Raw genomic sequence first — 19,669 nt, forward strand, 5'->3', positions numbered from 1 at the left:
TATATATATATATATATATATATAAACAAAATTTAGTAGATTTAAAATTGAAAAAAATTATATTAGTATACTTACACATACACACACACACACACACACACACACACACACACACACACATATATATATATATATATTTGGATTTTTTTTTCGGGTTTCGGGTTTGGATCGGATTCGGATTTCGGATCGGGTTTCGATACGGAATACCTAGTATCCAAATCCATATCCAAACTCGTTCGGGTCTAAAAATCAAATCCAAATCCAAAATATCGGGTTCGGTAAGATCCATTCGGGTCGAAACGGTCGGGTATCCATTCAGATCGGTTTTTTCTGTCATCCATATTTAAGACTGTCTGGAGTCTGTTCAGGGCATGTGGAGAGCCTTAGCGAGGCCCTAGCGGACCTGGGTGGATTGAGTTGGGATAAGAGCGGGCTCTAGGTAGGTGATGACATATCAGGGGTGAGTGAGGTAATTTAGGTATAGTTTCTTTTCGTTTTCATTTTAGTTTTTATTTTAGTGCTTTCTATTTAAGCAATTGCCTATATACATATATACAATATATACTTTTAACTGAAATAAATAGTTGCATAATTAATAAACATGTTTGAGTTTTAATTTCGAAAATGACAATAAAATCATTGAGGAAAGAATATTGGGCAATATTTCAAAACATAACCACAACAAGAGAGAATTTATCCTCAACAATTCAAAAGGAAAAAAAATAAAACCAATATTACTCAAGAAAAGTTAGACCAAATCGAAAAAGGAGCAATTTTTTTTTTAAACTCTAAATGTGGCTAAAGTCTGTATACAACTCTTTATTAGTTAAAAAAAAAAACTCTTTATTAATACGTGAATCGAATAAAACTAACTCTTATATGATATATCATACTCTCTCTCACTCTCTCTCCGTCCTTCCCATTTCTTATCAAATTGGTTGGGCACGAAGATTAAGAAGTAAGTATAAAATAGTAGAAAAGAGAAAAAAAAAATAGGTGAAGTGGCATGACTTATTGATTTTTAGGGGATGTTTGGATTAAGGTCGGGATTGGGAATCGAGAATGAGAATGGAGGGTATGAGAATGAGGGTATGATTTAACCACCTAAGAAGATTGGGGTTCCCATTCGATAGCACCAAATAACTAATCCAAACACCTATGCATGGGACTGAGATTGCGATTCCCGTTAACCGGGCTCATTAACAATGAACCAAACACCTCTTTAATGTATAAAAATAAGATGGTGGGTGTAAAAATAGTTTGAAAAAGAAAGAAAAATAGAGAAATGGGGGGGACCCATTGACTATTTTTAATAAATTTTGAAATGAAAATAATTGGATGAGACACTTTAAAAAGAAAAATGTAAAGAATTGGTTGGGACGGAGGGAGTATTAAAGTACGGGGGAGTGATATGAAATTAAAACTTATACCACTCGATTTGACCGCAGCTAAATTTTTTCATTTTTTGTTTCTTTTTTCCATCATAATATTAATTATATATTTTTGCAAATTAAAATGTTTTCAAAAATAATAATTTTAAATGTACGATTAATTGATTTAGAAATATGTAAAAAAAAAGTCAAACGACCTATATTCATATTATTTTCCAAATACCATTTTCTTAAAATAGTTTCCTACATTCAAACAATACTATTTTAATTTCATTGTAGTAAAGAAATGCACGAATTTTTTTGCAATATCTCTTATTTTCACAATTGTTTGACTTTGAAAATATAATAGTTAAACATATAAAAAATTTAATTCCAATAATTAAACGGATCCTGATCACATGTATCAATTTGCCTTGTTTCCGGACAATCATATAATGGGCTCCCATCTAGCAAAAAAGCAAGGGAACTATTGGGCTCAGGTCCTAGCTCAACGCACCAAATTAGCTCAGAATTTTAATCTCCCCCACTCGAATCATTTGTGCGCTTCAATTCTCTGGACCGAGGTAATTATCTGGCTTCAAAGTTCTATTACATTTACATGTTTATGGTTTTAAGTAGAGCTTGTATGTGTTATGAATCGTTGTGTATGTGAGTTTGAAAATCTGTTAATAGACCTGCATCATATGACTGACGCTCTGAATCCTATTTTGAAGTATTAACTTAGTGATGAATAATCATAACTTAGTGAAAGAACATGTAATACATTAGTAATTAGTATTGCCAATTACACGAGTTAAGGGAAGTGAACTTTGTAAATGAGTAGTTCTTCAATCACCTTGTGAAATAGAATTCCCTTCCGGTTTGTTTTCAAAAAGGTTCGTATACCCTTATTTCCGACATCTGAATTTAATCTGCAAATTTATGCACCTACAGTAGTATTGTGGTCCTTATACCTGGTTTTTGGTAAAAATAAATGAGACCCGAAGAAGGAAAACTTAACTACCAAAACACTTACTGGCTTTTATGATGAAATTACGGAACACTCAACTCATCTTTGATTTGGGCTTGACACTTTAATTCCCTAAATCTGTTGTGGAGTCCGAAAGAATTGACCCTGCAAATTGCGTTCCTCATTCAGATGTCAACCACCATCATGTTCATAATGTCCTGTAAGAATCGTTAAATAGGCAGGCAATTCTTCCGGAGTTGTGTACAGTATGCATATCTGTTCTTAACGTCATGTTAATTTCATCAAAGAAAAGTCTGTCCACAGTGCCTTTATATTAACCAAATGCGAAAATGAATCCCCATTCAAGGTGTTATGTGCTGTTTATCTTGTATGCCACTGGAATCTGAGTCCTCTTTGGTCTTTAAAGAGCTTGTCGCAACTGTTTTATTGAGAAAAAGATAGCAGACCCTGAAACTGTGAGCTGCTAGAAGCTGCATAATAAGAAAGATCAACTATTGACAAATAATTCAAAGTTAAAACTCTGGCAAAGAAACCAAGGATTTGCTACAACTTAGACTATCAAGAACAAAAACTGATAATAACTCGTGAGTAAACAAGTCCAAGTATACTGCACTGAGAATTCAGCAAAAGCACGAACACAAATGTTAAAAACCAGATAAGCCTAGGCACAGTATCAACGTGCATTCTTAAATTAAGGGCTTAATATTGACTTAGTGTTCACCATTGACATCTGCAAGTCATTGACTTAGTTATCTGGTAAAAATTAGCTTGGTTGTTAACGGGGTTGTTCTTCTACAGAATAAAGGTAAGAGGAGTGAACATAGTAGCACCGAGGAAGAAATTCGTCAATGTCAATAATTCAGAAGAGTAGAAGTTTGTGCAGTCGAATTTGGAGATCGTCGGCGGCACCTGGCCTCTTTTTCTCCACTCCTTGGTCTTCCACTCAGCTCCGCCTTAAATTTTGCGGCTCTGATGTAATTACTGCATTGTCTCTACTATTTATATATAAGTGCACGTGTAGTCTTTAATTTTAAGGTAATATACAGAATTTAGTCAGTTTTGAATCAATTTCTTAAGAATCGCTTCTTGTGCAGGTCAGACCAGGAAACGTTATTGAAAGAAAAGGTGCTGGTTAAGTCATTGTTTTTTTCTACCCCTTTTTACTCTAAATTTATGCTAAATGTTTATGTTTTCTACCTTTTCCGGACTTGAACAAACCAACCACCTCAGGAAAAATATATCAGGTATTGAATTGTCCTTTCAAAGAATCGTCATTATATTTTTATGATTTCGTATCATGGTTCAGTGAGTGTGTTTATATATGTTACATTTTGGGGTTTAGGTCGTAAAAATGATGCATAGGACACCAGGAAAAGGAGGAGCTCTCATACAGGTTGTTTGCTTTTTGCCTCTTGTTGCTGTTTTATGTACATATGTTACACCCCTTGCCTCTAATTTACAAAACACTCTTTATTTTATAAGGTCAATCAATCTGCTGTGATTTAAAACTCATAACATTCAGTTGTTTTTTGTTATTAACCCAGTGCCTCCAACAAACTATATGATTGTACTACTAATATCAACTGAAGCTGTGCTCATCGGTTTGCAATCATATGCTCATATTCTACTTTTATTTTTGAGATACTTTCAATGGTACCGTTGTAGTATTGGTTTTTTTAAAGTGGTACCATTTCGTACCTACACTCTCGACTTCAGTACTTTTTGCCCATTACATGTAAAGCATTCATCTTAAGATTAGATTTAGATATTAACTTACCATGCATCTTTGAGCCTGTATTATTCTCTCCTACCTTACTTGTTTATTTTTTATAGGCACCTCTTTGAATAAACTCCCTCCTATGATTTCACTTCTCAGGTTGAGCTTCGTGATGTTGATAGCGGAAATAAGGTCAATGAAAGATTGCGGACAGATGAGGCAATTGAAAGTATACCTCTCGAATATACTCCTTGAACCTACCTTTTCTTTATATAAAAAATGTGCTAGTTTTTACTGTTTATCTGTTTAATAGGCCAAACCTTTTAGAGCCTCAAATCACATACATATTTTTGTGTAATGAACCTAACTGAAATCAATTTATTAGATGATAAGAGCATAAGATTAGTTAGCAGAATGAGTTGCTTTGGAAATGGAACATGCCGGTTTGCTAAAAGAACAATACCCGCACCTATGTTCAATATATGTTCTTTAGGTTTATAAAATTAAAATTAATATACAGAAGTCACTTGTGGTATAACTGTGCTACTAAAGTGTATCAACTTTAAAATTATAGGGTTTGATATTTTGATGTTGATTAAAAACCGTGAAAGATTTTTTGATTTTTGATTTGTGAATTTTGTATTAGAATCACGAATTATTGTCTAGGTAATTTACTATTAATACATACTTAAAGTGGAAGTTCATAAGCAATCCTGTAGTACATATATCTTACCTAGTACTTCCATGGAATCGAAACTACATTATTGAATAAAAGGCCAAGTTACCTAGTTTAACTTTTGTTTGGTCAAATAGGCCAATTTGGTAATTGAAATTACCCATGTTATATGTTAAATAAAATAAAGAAAGTTTTATTATAAATTTGTAATTTGTGTGACCTGTTCTTTTGCTCTTTACTATTAAGTCTAGTTTCAAATGCTGATAGGGAATGTCGGGGGTTGACATACATGTGGATTTTCTATTTTATGTTCTCTGGGTACTTCTTTCAGGGTCTTGTTAAAACAATTTTTAACTAGGATTTCCCTGACTTTAAGCAACTGATTGTGTTCCTATGTTACATTCGTTGCTAGTTCTAACATATAAATTGTCAAAAAACACTAAGGTCTCGTTTGGGTTATAGACAACAATAGCTTTTTGCTGAAAAATTGGTAAAAAACTATTTGGTAAACTAAAACCAGTTGTGAGTCTCCCCACGCTTTTGGAAAAAGCTACTTTATAGCTTTTGCGGGAAGCTGTCACAGTTTTCACTATCAAACATCACCATAAACATTATTTTCTTTGTCCCTCTCAGTTCTTGACATATGAGATGGGCACGGAGGTTAAGAAAAGTGTATAAGTAGTGTAAAAAAGAACGTAAAGTGGGTAATTGGTGGGACCAATCAATATTTTATTGATAAATATGAAAAAGTGGATGAAAGTGGTGGATGAGATAAAATTTTATATTATAAAAGTTACTCCTGGAAAATTTTGTAATGTAAAGAATTTTGGGGGACATTCAAAAAAAGAAAGTGTAAAGAATTGGTTGGGACGGAGAGACTATTAATATATATTATATCTTTTTTTTTTTTGACAGAATATATATTATATCTTAGAATATTCATATATTGAAAAATACCAAATAGTTATTTGATTTTAGCAACATAATTTATTTTACTATTAACTGCACAACAATTTTAAACAGTAGTCGTAAACAGACCCTAAATTTATCTTTAACGTATAAATTAACTTTGATTAAGATATTTTAAGGTGTTAACTGGCAAGATATTAACAAAATATTTTTTGATGTAATGTTTTGCAGGAGTATATGTTGAACAAAAGAGATACACGTACCTTTACACGGATGAAGAAACTGACTCTGTTGTGCTAATGGAGTGAGTACACCCCGTTCTTATAAGTCCAAACTATTACTCCCACCGTCCCTTCCATTTCTTACGAGTATTTTTTCCGTTGCTTGACACACAATTTAAGACGTACATAAAATATAGTTCTATAACTTCGTTTTGAAATTTATTTTTCTGAATAAAAATTTAAACATTAAATTTTTATTCAAAAGGAAAAAAATTAAAATAATTTATGTACTATACTATATAGGAGCCTTAAAATGCGTGCCGAACCCTCATTCCCAAATGTTAACATCCTAAAGGGACTGAGGGAGTATAAAGTATAACTTTAAGTGCATTGGCTTGTTTTTGTTGTGAATCAATCAATTGATAAATATGTTTTGCAATTAGGCCTAGTACATATAATCAAGTGGAAGTGCCCAAGGAACTGTTTGGTGGAGCTCTTGCATATTTAAAAGGTAATAATAAGCCTATTAGTATATGTTTTGAAGTAGTCTTTCCACTTATTTATTAATCTAGTAGTATCTCTAATGACGTAGTCTTCTGCCTATTACAATATGTTTACTTATAATTGAAATGCATTCATCAAGACACGAATAATATAAGAAGTTAACATATTACTATTGTAGATTTAACAATTGTGGAATTGTGTTGCAACTTTGGTTCAGAGCTTCTTTTAAGCTTAAAGAACTACTGTTGTATGCATGACATACTGAGTCCAGGTGTCTTCCAATAAGATTGCTGAAGAGTGCCTTATTGCAAATTTGGGTGTTCCTAGAACTTAGAAGCGACCTAGTAGTGGACTAGTAGCATTTCAAGACATTACATTCAGCAAACCATGGGCAATATAGTGCTACAGTAGTAATGTGCATAATGGTTTAAACGAGTAAGCACACTCGTTATATCATTGTCCAGGGGTGCTTAGCTAGGTAAGTAAATTGATAACTCTGTTATAATATTGTAACACTAACACTTGTTTAAAATATAAGCAGTAATCATAAAAAAACGGGGTTTACGAGAAGCTCTAACCATCATCTGCAACATTTAGGTAGTAAAGAAACACTGGCTGAGCTTGCAAATGCTTTATGCCTGGATTTTGGTTCATTTTAATATTTATACCTAATCATGCACACCAGACACCTACCGAGAGTAAATAGGTGGATTGGGCTTCATATACATGGCTTATGCCTCTTTTATTTGTAGCCATAACTGATATGTGTTTTGGTTTTGTTAAATGTATTATGCCCTTGTGCTCAGGTACATATTGTAATTGCAGTCCTCATTTCTTTAACAAAAACTCAGTACTAGTATAGTATAGGTGACAAACTACATCATTATATTATCAGTCATTGCCAGTTTAGAAAATTTGGCATTAGATTATGTATATATGGAGGAATATATCATTTATTTTATATATATGTTTAGTAACATTATAGTGTAATATGCAACCTGTGAACTAGTCTGGTACGTCGAGTATAAAGAATAATGTTAGTGATCGATTCTTGGTAGCTAAGGACCCTCTAGGTAGATCAATGGCTGATTGTTGCTCCTATTTAACAAACAGGTTTTTAGGCTCTATCGATAATAAATCGTTGAAGGCTTTTTTGCTCGACCTGCTTTGCTGTTTCTCCTCTACACTTATTCTGTGTCCCTATTAATGAATATCCAGAAGAAGTTTGTGTTGAAATTGATGTTAGCATTGATATTTGCAATTTTCATGTGGATTGTTGCTAGCAAATACAGATTTTAATAAGTTACTTGTTCATGGTAATGCTTAACTATCAAATTTCCTTGTGAACAGATGATATGTCCGTCACTGTTGAAATGTATGATGATAAACCAATGTCTGCATCAGTTCCTCCAAGGGTGACATGCACTGTTGTAGAAACACCAGCTCCGGTTAGGGGCATTGGAGCCACTCCTCAGTATGTTAGCACTCTTGTTATCTTATTATACTCTTTAACAACTCCAACTCCCTTTAAATGGTATCGAACTTGAATTCTCCCCTATTTTAGATTGATACTCTACATCTACATAATTATCCCTGTAGTACCAAATTTTGTTTTATCCTCTTTTCGGGTTCAATTTTCTACAACTACATAATTAACTAATAATTACTTGATACTAGTTCATTCTTGTTGATTACAAATTTATGCATTCAGAGTACGCATATAATTTTTTTATTTTTTTTTGGTATATCATGCTTGATTGAAATTCTCTTCATTCACCGTAACTTATGAAAGATGTGCAAACCAAATTGATAAAATTTTTGAAATGCATCTTATCATATTGATAATTTGGGTTTAACCCTTAATTTATTTTTTGATTATTAATTATCTTCCATTATTTAACCCTACAAAAATAATCTTTAACAATAATGAGAATCTTCTTACATTCTTAACAGTCAAAATGACAAATTACATATATAATGAAAGTCTTACATAAATATACAAGTATAATAACATTGAATCATATCAGTTGAAGTATTTATCTTTTTTTTTTGGTTTTATTTTATTTTATAGCTGTAATATATATAGTATTAATATCATATTTTAATTACTTTTTCAGGGAGTTGTGTATTATTTTGAATTAAATTGTCACTTACAACTAATCTAAACATTGATAGAGACGGGTCTCTGTGAGATTCTAAAATGACTTTTACAAAAAGACAAAGGATATATACTCACATATAATAATAATAATAATAATAATATCGCTTGATATTAGTGATAGTTCAGTTAATATGCATGTTAATTGATGGGCTGTGCTTCGTATTGTTTACATGCTAGTATATATGCTAGACACCTTGTTTAGAAGGCAATTTATGTATATCTTTTAGCTCTTGGAAGCCTGATAATGATAGCTGAAGGCCATTCTTATCCTTTTAAATGCTCGTCTCTATTGAGAACTGAAACTGGGTGTTTTCATGGCTTTTCACTTTCTGCAGTACAAAGAAGGCTCTGTTGGACAATGGCCTAACTATTCAGGTCAGATTTTCAAGGCTTGTAAAAAGACTTCAATTTTACCCAGGCCATCTCAAGTTATATCTTCTGGAGCTTCTTGAATTATACAATGTTCTGATCTTTTTATTTTCATATGATATCTAGGTACCAGCTCACATATTAACTGGAGACCAGTTACTTATTGATACAACAGATAATTCTTACATGAGCAGGTAAGCCTGTTATTTGGAATATCATCTTAGAGTAACGATAGCCATTGCATGTCCTTCTAGTGTTGTTTTTATCCTCCTTTTTATGAAAGATTGTTTTCAAATTTACAATCTACGTATTTACCAAATTATTGTGATTCTTGCTCTGCTTATATCAGGGCATAAATGGAAATCGTGCCATATCAAAGCAGTTCTACATCCTAATGTTGACGAGTTTGCTGGAAACAATCATGAAGTTTAGACTATAAATTGTGGGAGAGGGAAAGTGGAAATGAAGTTTTGATTTCTAAAAATTAGGGGCTTAGTGTTCAAAGCTTATTTGTACCAAGAGATTTCATAAAATAAAATAAAATATAGATGATGTGATCTGCGGGAGTAAAAGAAGACGGACGGATTTCAGATTGTGCAAGTTATGAGGTTGATTTTTTAGAGACTTCCTTGGTAATGAAGGCTTCTTTATTATATTCAAGAATTTATTATTTTTGAATATCAATATAGTTCAATGAAAATGTTGTCCACTTGTGAACAGAAGCATCAAGCTTAAGAATTTTTGAAGTTTTTGTAAGAACAATATTCAAACTACATATATTATAAACAATATATTGTTTTTGAATAACAATATAGTTCTATGGTATCATAAAAAGTTATTTATATATTTAACTTTCTCAAAGCTAAATATTGTAATATATTTGATTGATATTATTTTCGAACAAAATTTGTTTCTCCCTCAATTCACAAATCATAATGAATGTAGATTTTAATTCCACCCATAAATTTGTAGGATATTGTTTGTTCATTTAGTCATAAATCATAATATTGAATGGACTGTATTTTTCAAAAATACCTGATTAATTTTTTAAAATTTTTTATTGATTTGCCTATTGCACTCCTATTTGACTGAAAATCCTGATCCATCCAAACAAATCTTTGATAAATTCCTGATTAATTCTGATGGGACCAACTAATTCTTGATTAATCCTGATGGGACCAACTAGTTTAAATTTATGATTTCTAGGATGATGAATAAGAGTAACAATAGTGTTATTAAATTCTTTAAGATGACTTGTGACAAAAAAAAAATAAAAAAAAATTCTTTAAGATGACTAAATTGGCTTTGCTAAAGTGTAGATCATATGGGTTTAGTAGTATGTAAACGTTAAGGCTAAGGCCAAGGCCGTAGTACCCATGAAAAAGTGAGCTTTGCTGTTGAGTTGTACCTAATTTTAACTTTGCATGCTTGTTGTACATGCTCGCCCTTTAAACCTTGTAGCTGGTGTGGGAGAATGGTAAAGCAAATAAAGCTTAGCTTTATTTCTTTGAAAGAAGTGAAATAATATTCAATTATCCTACAAAACAATATGTAAATAAATGTTGCATAGTCACTCACAATTATGGATTTCAGTATCAGTCCTGGCCACAATTGTGAACATTTAATATAAGCCTACTGAAATCACAATCGTTGAAGTAGTCAAGTAGATTACAGATGGATAACTCAAAATTTAAAATTCATCTTCGGCTTTATTTTTCGCGGAAGACCATTTTTCCGCGAGAAAATACAGAGGTGAATATACCATTCTGCGAGAAAAGTTGAAATCTCCTGCTACTTTGGATAATTTGCAGAATATAAGGGGATGTTTAGTTACTGCAGAGTTCAGCATTTTGTGAAAAATGGACAATTTCATACTTATAATTTGAATATGAATATGAATATATCATTTGATAAAGATAAAAAACTGAATCTTGAAATGTGATTAGTATATGCAGCCAAAAAGTAAAGACAGGGCCTCCTAAATTATAAATCTCAGTTAACTTTAAGACCACTGGTCTTTGCTTCTTGAAACAATCAAGAATCAAATCAATCCACACCAGAAAAAGAAGCAAATAAAAGCCAAAGCGAAAGGCAAAAGAAGCTGCAGTAGAAGAATTGCTTTTCACTTAACAAAAATATTAACAAAATCAACTTGTAAAATATACCAAGTAATGACTGTGGATTATTGCCTAATCTGCATTTTAAGTTGCAACATTTACATGGCATTTTAAAATTCTGCAGGTCTTCTCTTCCTTTGTGTTGAAATATAACATAAGATCCATTTGGGCCTTCCTCTAACACCTTAAGGTTAGATGGATTAGTTCTCAGGTATTAGAGCTAAGTTTGGCGGAGGTCTCAAGTTCGACTCCTAATATGTTAATCCGCCCCTCAAAATTCAAATGCTGAATTGACGTTACCAACTCGATCTCCCAAAATGTTAAGTTGCTGGAAAAGGGCTTATGCTTATATGTTAGTAGTATAATTCAGAGGAAAAACTACTAAAGTTCCTTTAGAGCAGAGAATTGCTTTAGTAAGAAACCACAGATGCACTCCATGAAAATTTAAAGGCAATCAAGTAATAATCATAAAGCAAACAATACAAAGACCCTCAATTTTTTTTACAATATCATGCATGTATGCATGCATGCATACACAATAAGCTTGTATTGAGACTAGTGCATTCCTCCTGCATCTACTGGTTTTTCTTTTTTATGCAAAAAAGCTCCGGAATATCTAATTTCTCTGAATTTAAAATACTGATGGGATTCCTCAAAAGTAGTCTTTCTTAATGGTCGTGTATTTGTTTTACAGAAAGAAGGTTCGACAGAATCTGATTCCTCCTGGTAAATTATCTGGCTTCTTTCATCGATCTCCTTAATGTATTTGATCTACCTCAGACTGTCTTCTTTCTTCTAACCCTGATGTTCTACGCCTGAAAGCAGATGAGCTTCCACCGCGAGGCAAATCACTGGCAGAGGAGATCGATAGACCAAAACCATAATTGGAGTAAAATATGTAAAATTTGAATAAATACTTCTCTCATATTCAATGTACTTTTCCTAAAAGCAATATCCACTGGTGACAAAGAAGAAGAAAAAAAATCTAAAGGGAAATCCCATGTTAATTTACAAAATGAGGGCACAACAATGTTTTACTTCAAGCTTTCCAAACTGATACCAGACGAAGCTTTTCTTTCCTTCAAAATTTCAGTGATGGTTAGCTTCTACTAGTTTTGGAGTTTCTCAAGACTTGAGAGGCTCATACTCGAACAGGCGGCCGAGTAGACTTCCCTGCTCTTCTGAAGAACAAAACATAGCGCATGCATATGTGAGAAAAGAGAAGAAATCAAGAGACTAGAGGCAGTAAATACTTCAGAACAAGGTTGTGCATAAGCATCAGATAATAACATATGTGGAATCAATTTTATACCTAATTCTGAATGAAATTTTACATACAAGAAATATGAATTTAACACACTCAGACCTAACTACAAGTACTCCATCTTTAGGTCCTCTCTGTATAGTATAGAAACTACAGAAGGAATTATCAATAAACCGCGTTGCAAGACTGAGAAAATCACTTATAAGCATTGCAGTACTAAAATTCTTCAATCAACTGTAAAAAAGAATTAAAACAAATAGAAGGCCATTGAGTGATGTACCTGTTGTGGATAGGATCCGAGCCATTAGGCACTCTTCGCTTACTGACATAATGTAATTTAGCAGCACCATGACCAGCATTCCTCTGTTTCCCTATGAGCCCGAAACTTCGACTTGATGGAACAGTAAGTGTAGCCAAGCTTCCTGGTTGATTGCTTGTCATCCCAAAATACAGTAAACAAAGTATCCCCATCGCAAAAACAGCTCCCAACAGACCCCTCGAAACTCTACGGCTTCCAACCATGGCCAACTCTCCTTGTTCAACCCCTTTATATATTCTCTGCAACACAAGCTTGTGGGCCATTGAAAACGAGATTTAAGAATAATGATAAGGTGAAAACAATCATGAGGGTGACCATATATAAGCAGCAGGTCCAGATATAAGCAGAAGGAAAGAATCAGCTTTAGTTAAGGCTATGGTGAATGAAATTAACTGAGGATTATTTGTATTATAAGAGGCACAACTAGGATCAAGATTTTGTTGAGTGAGTCTGATAAAGATTGGCTAATAAAGTTTCTTATACCTTGTTGCTTTAGCTCAATAAGGGGTCCACTGGAGAACCCAAGCTTTGCTTTGGTGAGCACATTTTCATGCAGCCGTTCAAAGGGGACCTCACTATCACTTCCTATTGCTTACTACATACCCAAAACTTGGAAAAAGGCTTCGGTTTCCGTGCAGATGTCGATATTATAATCAAGACCAGTCACCTAATTTCTGCAAATGGCTCTGCCCTTTTGCTCTACCATCTGTGTTTGAGTTATAACAGCGTTCTGCATTTGTTAAATATAGTATTTACGATCCTGACAAGTCTTCCTCCTAAGGTCTCAAGAGTTCGGTGGCTTAACACTGTTACGTTTGGTAACTATAATAGTTTAACAATCCTTACTGCAGCACTATTATGTTCTGTAATTACACAATCGTGATAATCTTAAAGAAATTAACATCTATAAATGTAACTTAATAACACGACGGTGTCATCCAGCAGAAAAACGATGACAGGGCTGTTACAGGATAATGTAAAAAGCAGGACCCCGGCAATCCAGGCGATTATGTGGTATTATTGCCTAAGAACAGCTCTTCCCACCCTCTAGCTTTGGTTTTAATTAATGGTTCCCACTGAATGTAATATTTTAACACTCATTATTTTTTTTGTAATAGTATTTTGTGCCGCTGCTGGCAGAGTCATAGAAGCTAACTGAGCAATCCCTCTACTTCTACTTGAGTCTATACTATACTATAATAAGCAAACATGAGTATAATTTGTAGTTCAGTAACGCTTGGACAAAATTGATAAGATAACAGGGGGACTTGATATTCTTTTAACGAAAGTGCAGTTAATTGAAAGTGACAATGTCTCATGGACAAGCCAAAAATCATCCCTCATTTGGCATATTCTGCTCCTTTACAGATATCAAATAAGGCATAACTTGGCATGGAAAAGAAAAAGGAGAAGGAAAACGAAATGACACCTACACAATCTGGAATCATATTATCGACCTAATTTTACCATTTTTTCGATATGAATGCAGTAAAATGTTGAGAGATTTGGTCAAGGAGAATGTTACAGAAAGATCTGCTAAAGCCTCAAGGTGATGTAGCGCTGTAAGATTCAGTCCAGCAAAACGGCTCCTTGTTAATAAGACATTTGACATGGAGTAAGATGCAAACCTCCTGGTCTACTTAAATCTTATGCATAAACATAAAGCAGAGAGGTCTCTGCAATACTAACAATACACTCAGAGTGAAAGCACTGGAATCATTGAATGTTTTGTGTCAAGTGTTCAAAGTATCAGTCAGGTGGTCCATGAATATCCTTTCAAACCAAATTCTCACCTCTTTTTGGTCCCTAAACTTTGTTACTGTCCCCTTAATTTGAACCAGTGCCCGCCATCAATCGGGTTTAAGTAATCACTTTATTCGTATGATGAGGCTATAAGATTAAATTAAGTTCTCCTTGTCAGTTCAATATGACACCAAATCAATCAGGATGGTCCAGGCTTAGGGAATCAGGAAATAAGCAGGTGAGGTGAATAATGAATATACGTTGAGGTATCAAGGCCCCTGGTTAGAATGTATTGCAAATTAAAGCGTTTGTGGCTTTTGTGCTTTCACCCAGATTGAATTGGCATAACTAAGAACATAAAAAGATGGTATGATGAAGCTAACACTGGACCTACTCTCTGAAAACATCAATCCATGGATTTATCATCTTATCAGTTTCCATGATTGTCACACATTAATCCGATCCAGCTTGCCTGAATGTTTTTACAAAGATCAAGTTGATGATTCAGTATAATGCCACAAAACCATAAATTGCCTGGAGGTGCAACGACATAAACAAACAAACATACCCGGTATGTCCCACTAAACGCACTGTACAGGGAGGGTAAGATATACGCTGTCCTTGCCTTAGATTCGAGAAAATGAAGAGGCTGTTTCTGGAAAGACCATCAGTTTGTGTGTGTGCATTATATAATGAAATAATATTCACCAAAATTTACGGGTATCATCATATGTCCTGGTATCATTAATTGATGATTGAGCTCTTACAAATAACTAGACGTGTGATCTGCATGAGTACGCATTTGAAATAGTAACGACAGATGAACTATTGAATATTGTTTTTCACCGAATCCACCAAAACAAATTATGAAGAAAATGTGGATATAATCTAGCAGCAAGCAGCTAGCTCACAATTGCCCCTTGTGATGCAGCGAACCAGACTTGACAGAACGGATCATATAATTTCTAATCTGAACAAGAACTCTGTTATAATGTTATTGTACTGATCATAAACTCACAAGTACAATTAATTAGTTAATGTTCATGAGACTGAAGTATGCAGCTGCATTCTTGAGTTCGCTCTCTGGTCCCAGTTCCAGTAGTTTCGTATCTCTAGACGTTGATTCTGAGCTGCAAACATGTGAAATTAAGCATGTTTTGGTTCAGAGCCGATGTTAACAATAACATTTCACTATATTAACTATTTTTCAACTACAATTGTCGATCTTATTCTATGTACCTCGATTCACAGGCTTCCTTGGATGGTAAATCATCGATAGCATTGAAGTTCAAAATATCATAATCTTGATCACAACCTTCCGCGACTTGATTAGGAGTCACAGCAAACGCACACGAACCACCGAGCTGCGTTTCAATTTCTAACAGCTTGTTGTTATCATCGGTCACATAATTATTACGATTGAATAAACATTTGGTTTCATCTGCCGACTGTTCAGTATAAAATGCAGAGCCATTTTCATTAATCTCACTAAAAAGATCGTACGAGTTCATAATCTGAGACGACGGAGAATTATTTTCTCTCAGCATTGCAAGCTGCGCGCGGACATAATGGAGCTCTTGGGTGGCCTTTTGGAGCTCCTGGTTGAGCTGTGAAATAATGCCGGAACAGCCATGAACAGGGAATTTTTCGCGAATGTAGGACTCATAGATAATGGATTTCATGGCATCGATTTTCTGATCATCGTTCCTCATTTTTTTGAGAATTTTGATCACCTTGGAAACTCCGAAAAGACGGTGCACGTCGTTGAAGATTTTGGGCTGATCAGCTGGGAAAAAGGGTGCTAGAGGGCAGTCTGAAGAGCACCTTCTTCTCTGGAACTTGCATGCAGCACAGGCTTTGTTTGGGCCTCCTTTCACTTTCATTTTGTTAAAAACAACAAGGGTTTGTTTTACTTGGTGAAATAAATGTTATGTTAAGTTTATCTTAGGTTTGAGCTAGTTGTAGTGAAAGCTAGGTGATGGAATAGGAAAGAGTAGTGTTTGGAGATGTGGAGATTAAGAGACAATTAGAGGTGGTGGGTTTGGTTAGTGTATGATGATTAATGAGTTGATAACACGTGTGAGGTTTGTTGGGGTTTGATATTTGAAATTTGACTTGTTATAAAATTTGAGCTGAGAATGCGATTTTCGGGGAGAGTCGGTTTAATGATTCAAGCTGAGAGCAAGAGTGTTGTACGTGGCGCTCTTAATTACAAAATTGCTAAGCTGATCAAATCTCCCCTTTTACCTGTATATTTTGACTTTTGACCAGTTAAATTAATTATATCTTGATTGAAATTTATATATATTATATAATTGAAAATAATAATAATTATTATATCATTAGAAAGTATATTTTGTTTATTTTAATATGTAATTGTGGGATTTTAAAAATAATGAGTAGATAATTTGTACTGTTTAATTAGTCAAAAATTGGTCAATTTAACTCCCCGAAAATCAAAATAGGCATGTAAAAAAGGACGAAGAAAATATTTATTTAAAAAACAAAAGGCAAAAAAGTTAGATCATGATGATGTTTCTTTTGATAGAGTTGACTAATCTTGCCCGCAACTTAGTTTCATTTTAAGATTTATTTCAAATTAAAATAGGTGAAACTCAAATAAATTTATAGAGGAGAAAGCTAAGATTTCATTCTAATATGAATGGATTAATTTTGTTCAAAAATAAATGAGATATCCTAATTATGATTTTAATAAAAAATTATCAATGATTAAAACAAAAGTTTTGTATTGTTACAAAAAATTATGAACATGAATATTTCAACTTTTCAAGTGATATCACTTCTAACTTATATCTAGACAAATTACGCTTTACTCTTGTAAAAGTTGTTGATCCATGTCTAATCTACTTATCTACTTATCTACTTATCTACTTATATATATTAAATGGCAACCAAGGGCAAAAAGAGCAAAAGAATTAGGCGTGAAATATCCATTATACCCCTACTTAACCTATAATTACAAGAATACCATTATGGTTCATTTATTATGTTCAACATATTAAATATCATTAATTAAGGTACTTGCACATAAATATATATATTAATTCCACTTTTAACTTATTTATGACCCTGATGTACAAAACTTTTTTAACTAATATATTCATACAAAAAAGTAATCCTCTTTCACATAAACCACCCAACTAAAATGCTCTACATAAAACCCTAATGAGAGTCGGCCGCCATTCATAAGTATCATCCATCCTTCACCGCCCCTTTCTTCCATCAAAACCACATCATCCCATCCATCCTCTCATCCCATTTCCTCCATTTCTATATCTTTAATTTCTACTATAATAGTTTTCAATAAAATCGAGATCTAAGTCCTTTTGGGTGTGATCTTGTTACCGTACCCATCTTTTTGGGTTGTTGATTGTCCCCAATTTTTGGGTGTATGTCTTGTTGCGTTTTTGATTCGTTGTCATGTTGCGTGAAGAATGATTTCTACGGTGTATTGGGAGATCTGGGCAACCCGCTTCAAATCTGGAATTGTGGTTATCGCGAGAGCTCACCTCGCACAACAAATGATTGTTCAATATATGGGGCATCTGTACCCCCAACCTCAGTTGGTGTAACTGATGGATATGAACACTGGTCTATCATCGGTTTTTTATGTGCGTAGGTCAATTGTGATTCTACTATTTTCAGTGATGTCGGTGTCGACTGGATTGCTCGAGAAACTTTTGTAATCATTTTTAATATCAAGAATATTTATATTCTATCTGTTAAGCAATCTGAAAACAAAACGGCTATTTGTTTAGCTCGATTTTTGTTTCACAATCAGGTTGTAGTTGTCAGTTTGGGGGTTTGTCCCGACTGTGTTCTTAAGTTCTATGTTTAATAAAATCTTATTGTTCGTCAAAAAAAAAAAAATATATATTCATACAAAAATATTAAATGCTAATAGTTAGTTAATCTAAAAAAAAAAATTAATAGAACAGATTTTGGAACATTTAATCAAACTATCATTTATTAATTATGGATTTAAATTAAGATCTTGTAATTCTCATTTTTTATAAAATAAAAATTATTTATTTGTAATGGACTCAAGTGACAACTTAATTAAGTCCTGTAGCCACCGTTTTAAAAACCAAAGTACGATTTGACTCGGTGATTATATCGAGTAATGAGTACTCGGGTAAATATAAAAGTACTGAGGGAAAAAATTGGATTTATTTATAAATTAATTTCGGAGATTAAATACGATAACATATGTATATTATACGATAACTTATATTATATATTATAATACTATATCCAATTTCACGAGTCTTGGATAATTATATCATTGTATTCGATCTTTTTAGTTTTGAATCTTTTTCTATTTATTATATTTCTTAACATCTAATTCAAGTTGGCCCAAACTTGTATCGAGTTTTATTCGAGTGGCACTAAAAATTGGGTTATCATCCAAACAATATAAAATTAGCTTGAAAAAGAGTTCGAGGGTACTCAACCGAATTACAACTCAAATCAGTCGAGTAATAGAAAACTGACTATTAAATAAAATAATTACATATAATTTTATAAAAAATAAACCAGCTTGTTAAATATTGATAAACTTTCATGGTAAGATAGTAATAGGGTAGCAAAATGATTGTTCGACCGACTGATGATCATAGTATTGTTCAATATATAAATATGTGTGGACTGGTTATAAGAAGACTGAGAGAGAGGAGGAGAGAAAGAGAGACAAAGAGAGATAAAACTATTACGCGTATCTCACCTTTAATCGACTCGTATAGTTAAACTTTTATACGTGCATGTGCTTGAATTTGATCATATCACTACGGGTGGTCGTAACTTGTGAACATATTAAAGCAATTTCAACTATTTATATATTTTATAGATTAAAATATATAATTTGCGTCTAAAAATTCTATTCAGTGTCATTATAATTTGATTGAATAGTCCACTAGACTTCACTCATTGTAAAAATCTCTCATATACAAATTATATCGTGTTAGTCTGAGTAAATAAAAATATATTTACTATCATGAGTTATTGTTAGTTGGTTTCAAAATAAAATTATACTTAAAACTTTAATAAAAACACAACTATATTATAAAAAGCAGACAAAAATCGATCGTATCACTAAGGGTGACCGTAAATTGTGAACATATTAAATCAATTTCAACAATTTATCTATTTTATAAATTGAAATATATAATTTGAGTCTAAAAGTTCTACCTCATTATAATTGAATTAAATAGCCCGCCAGACTTCACTGATTGTAAAAATATCTAATATACAAATTATTCCGTGTTAGTCTGAGTAAATAAAAATATAT

General features: G+C 33.0%; 2 protein-coding genes across 2 annotated transcripts; one reads left to right on the forward strand and one right to left on the reverse strand.

Moving 5' to 3' along the window:
- The first annotated feature begins 1,812 nt into the window (after positions 1–1,812).
- Positions 1,813–9,598, forward strand: LOC108193909 (uncharacterized). Its single transcript, XM_017360758.2, has 12 exons — positions 1,813–1,954; positions 3,160–3,335; positions 3,456–3,486; positions 3,592–3,605; positions 3,704–3,754; positions 4,238–4,307; positions 5,895–5,967; positions 6,328–6,395; positions 7,739–7,862; positions 8,885–8,924; positions 9,045–9,112; positions 9,268–9,598. The coding sequence occupies exons 2-12, from the start codon at positions 3,210–3,212 to the stop codon at positions 9,272–9,274; spliced, it is 672 nt and encodes a 223-aa protein (XP_017216247.1). The 5' UTR covers positions 1,813–1,954; positions 3,160–3,209; the 3' UTR covers positions 9,275–9,598.
- A 5,583-nt stretch (positions 9,599–15,181) lies between these two features.
- On the reverse strand, positions 15,182–16,430 carry LOC108195716 (LOB domain-containing protein 27). The gene is made up of 2 exons (XM_017362689.2): positions 15,601–16,430; positions 15,182–15,491 (listed from the first exon to the last, which is right to left on the reverse strand). The coding sequence occupies exons 1-2, from the start codon at positions 16,242–16,244 to the stop codon at positions 15,392–15,394; spliced, it is 744 nt and encodes a 247-aa protein (XP_017218178.1). The 5' UTR covers positions 16,245–16,430; the 3' UTR covers positions 15,182–15,391.
- Positions 16,431–19,669: the final 3,239 nt, after the last annotated feature.

The sequence above is a fragment of the Daucus carota genome, chromosome 7, assembly GCF_001625215.2.
Source record: "Daucus carota subsp. sativus chromosome 7, DH1 v3.0, whole genome shotgun sequence".
In the NCBI taxonomy this organism is placed as follows: Eukaryota; Viridiplantae; Streptophyta; class Magnoliopsida; order Apiales; family Apiaceae; genus Daucus; species Daucus carota.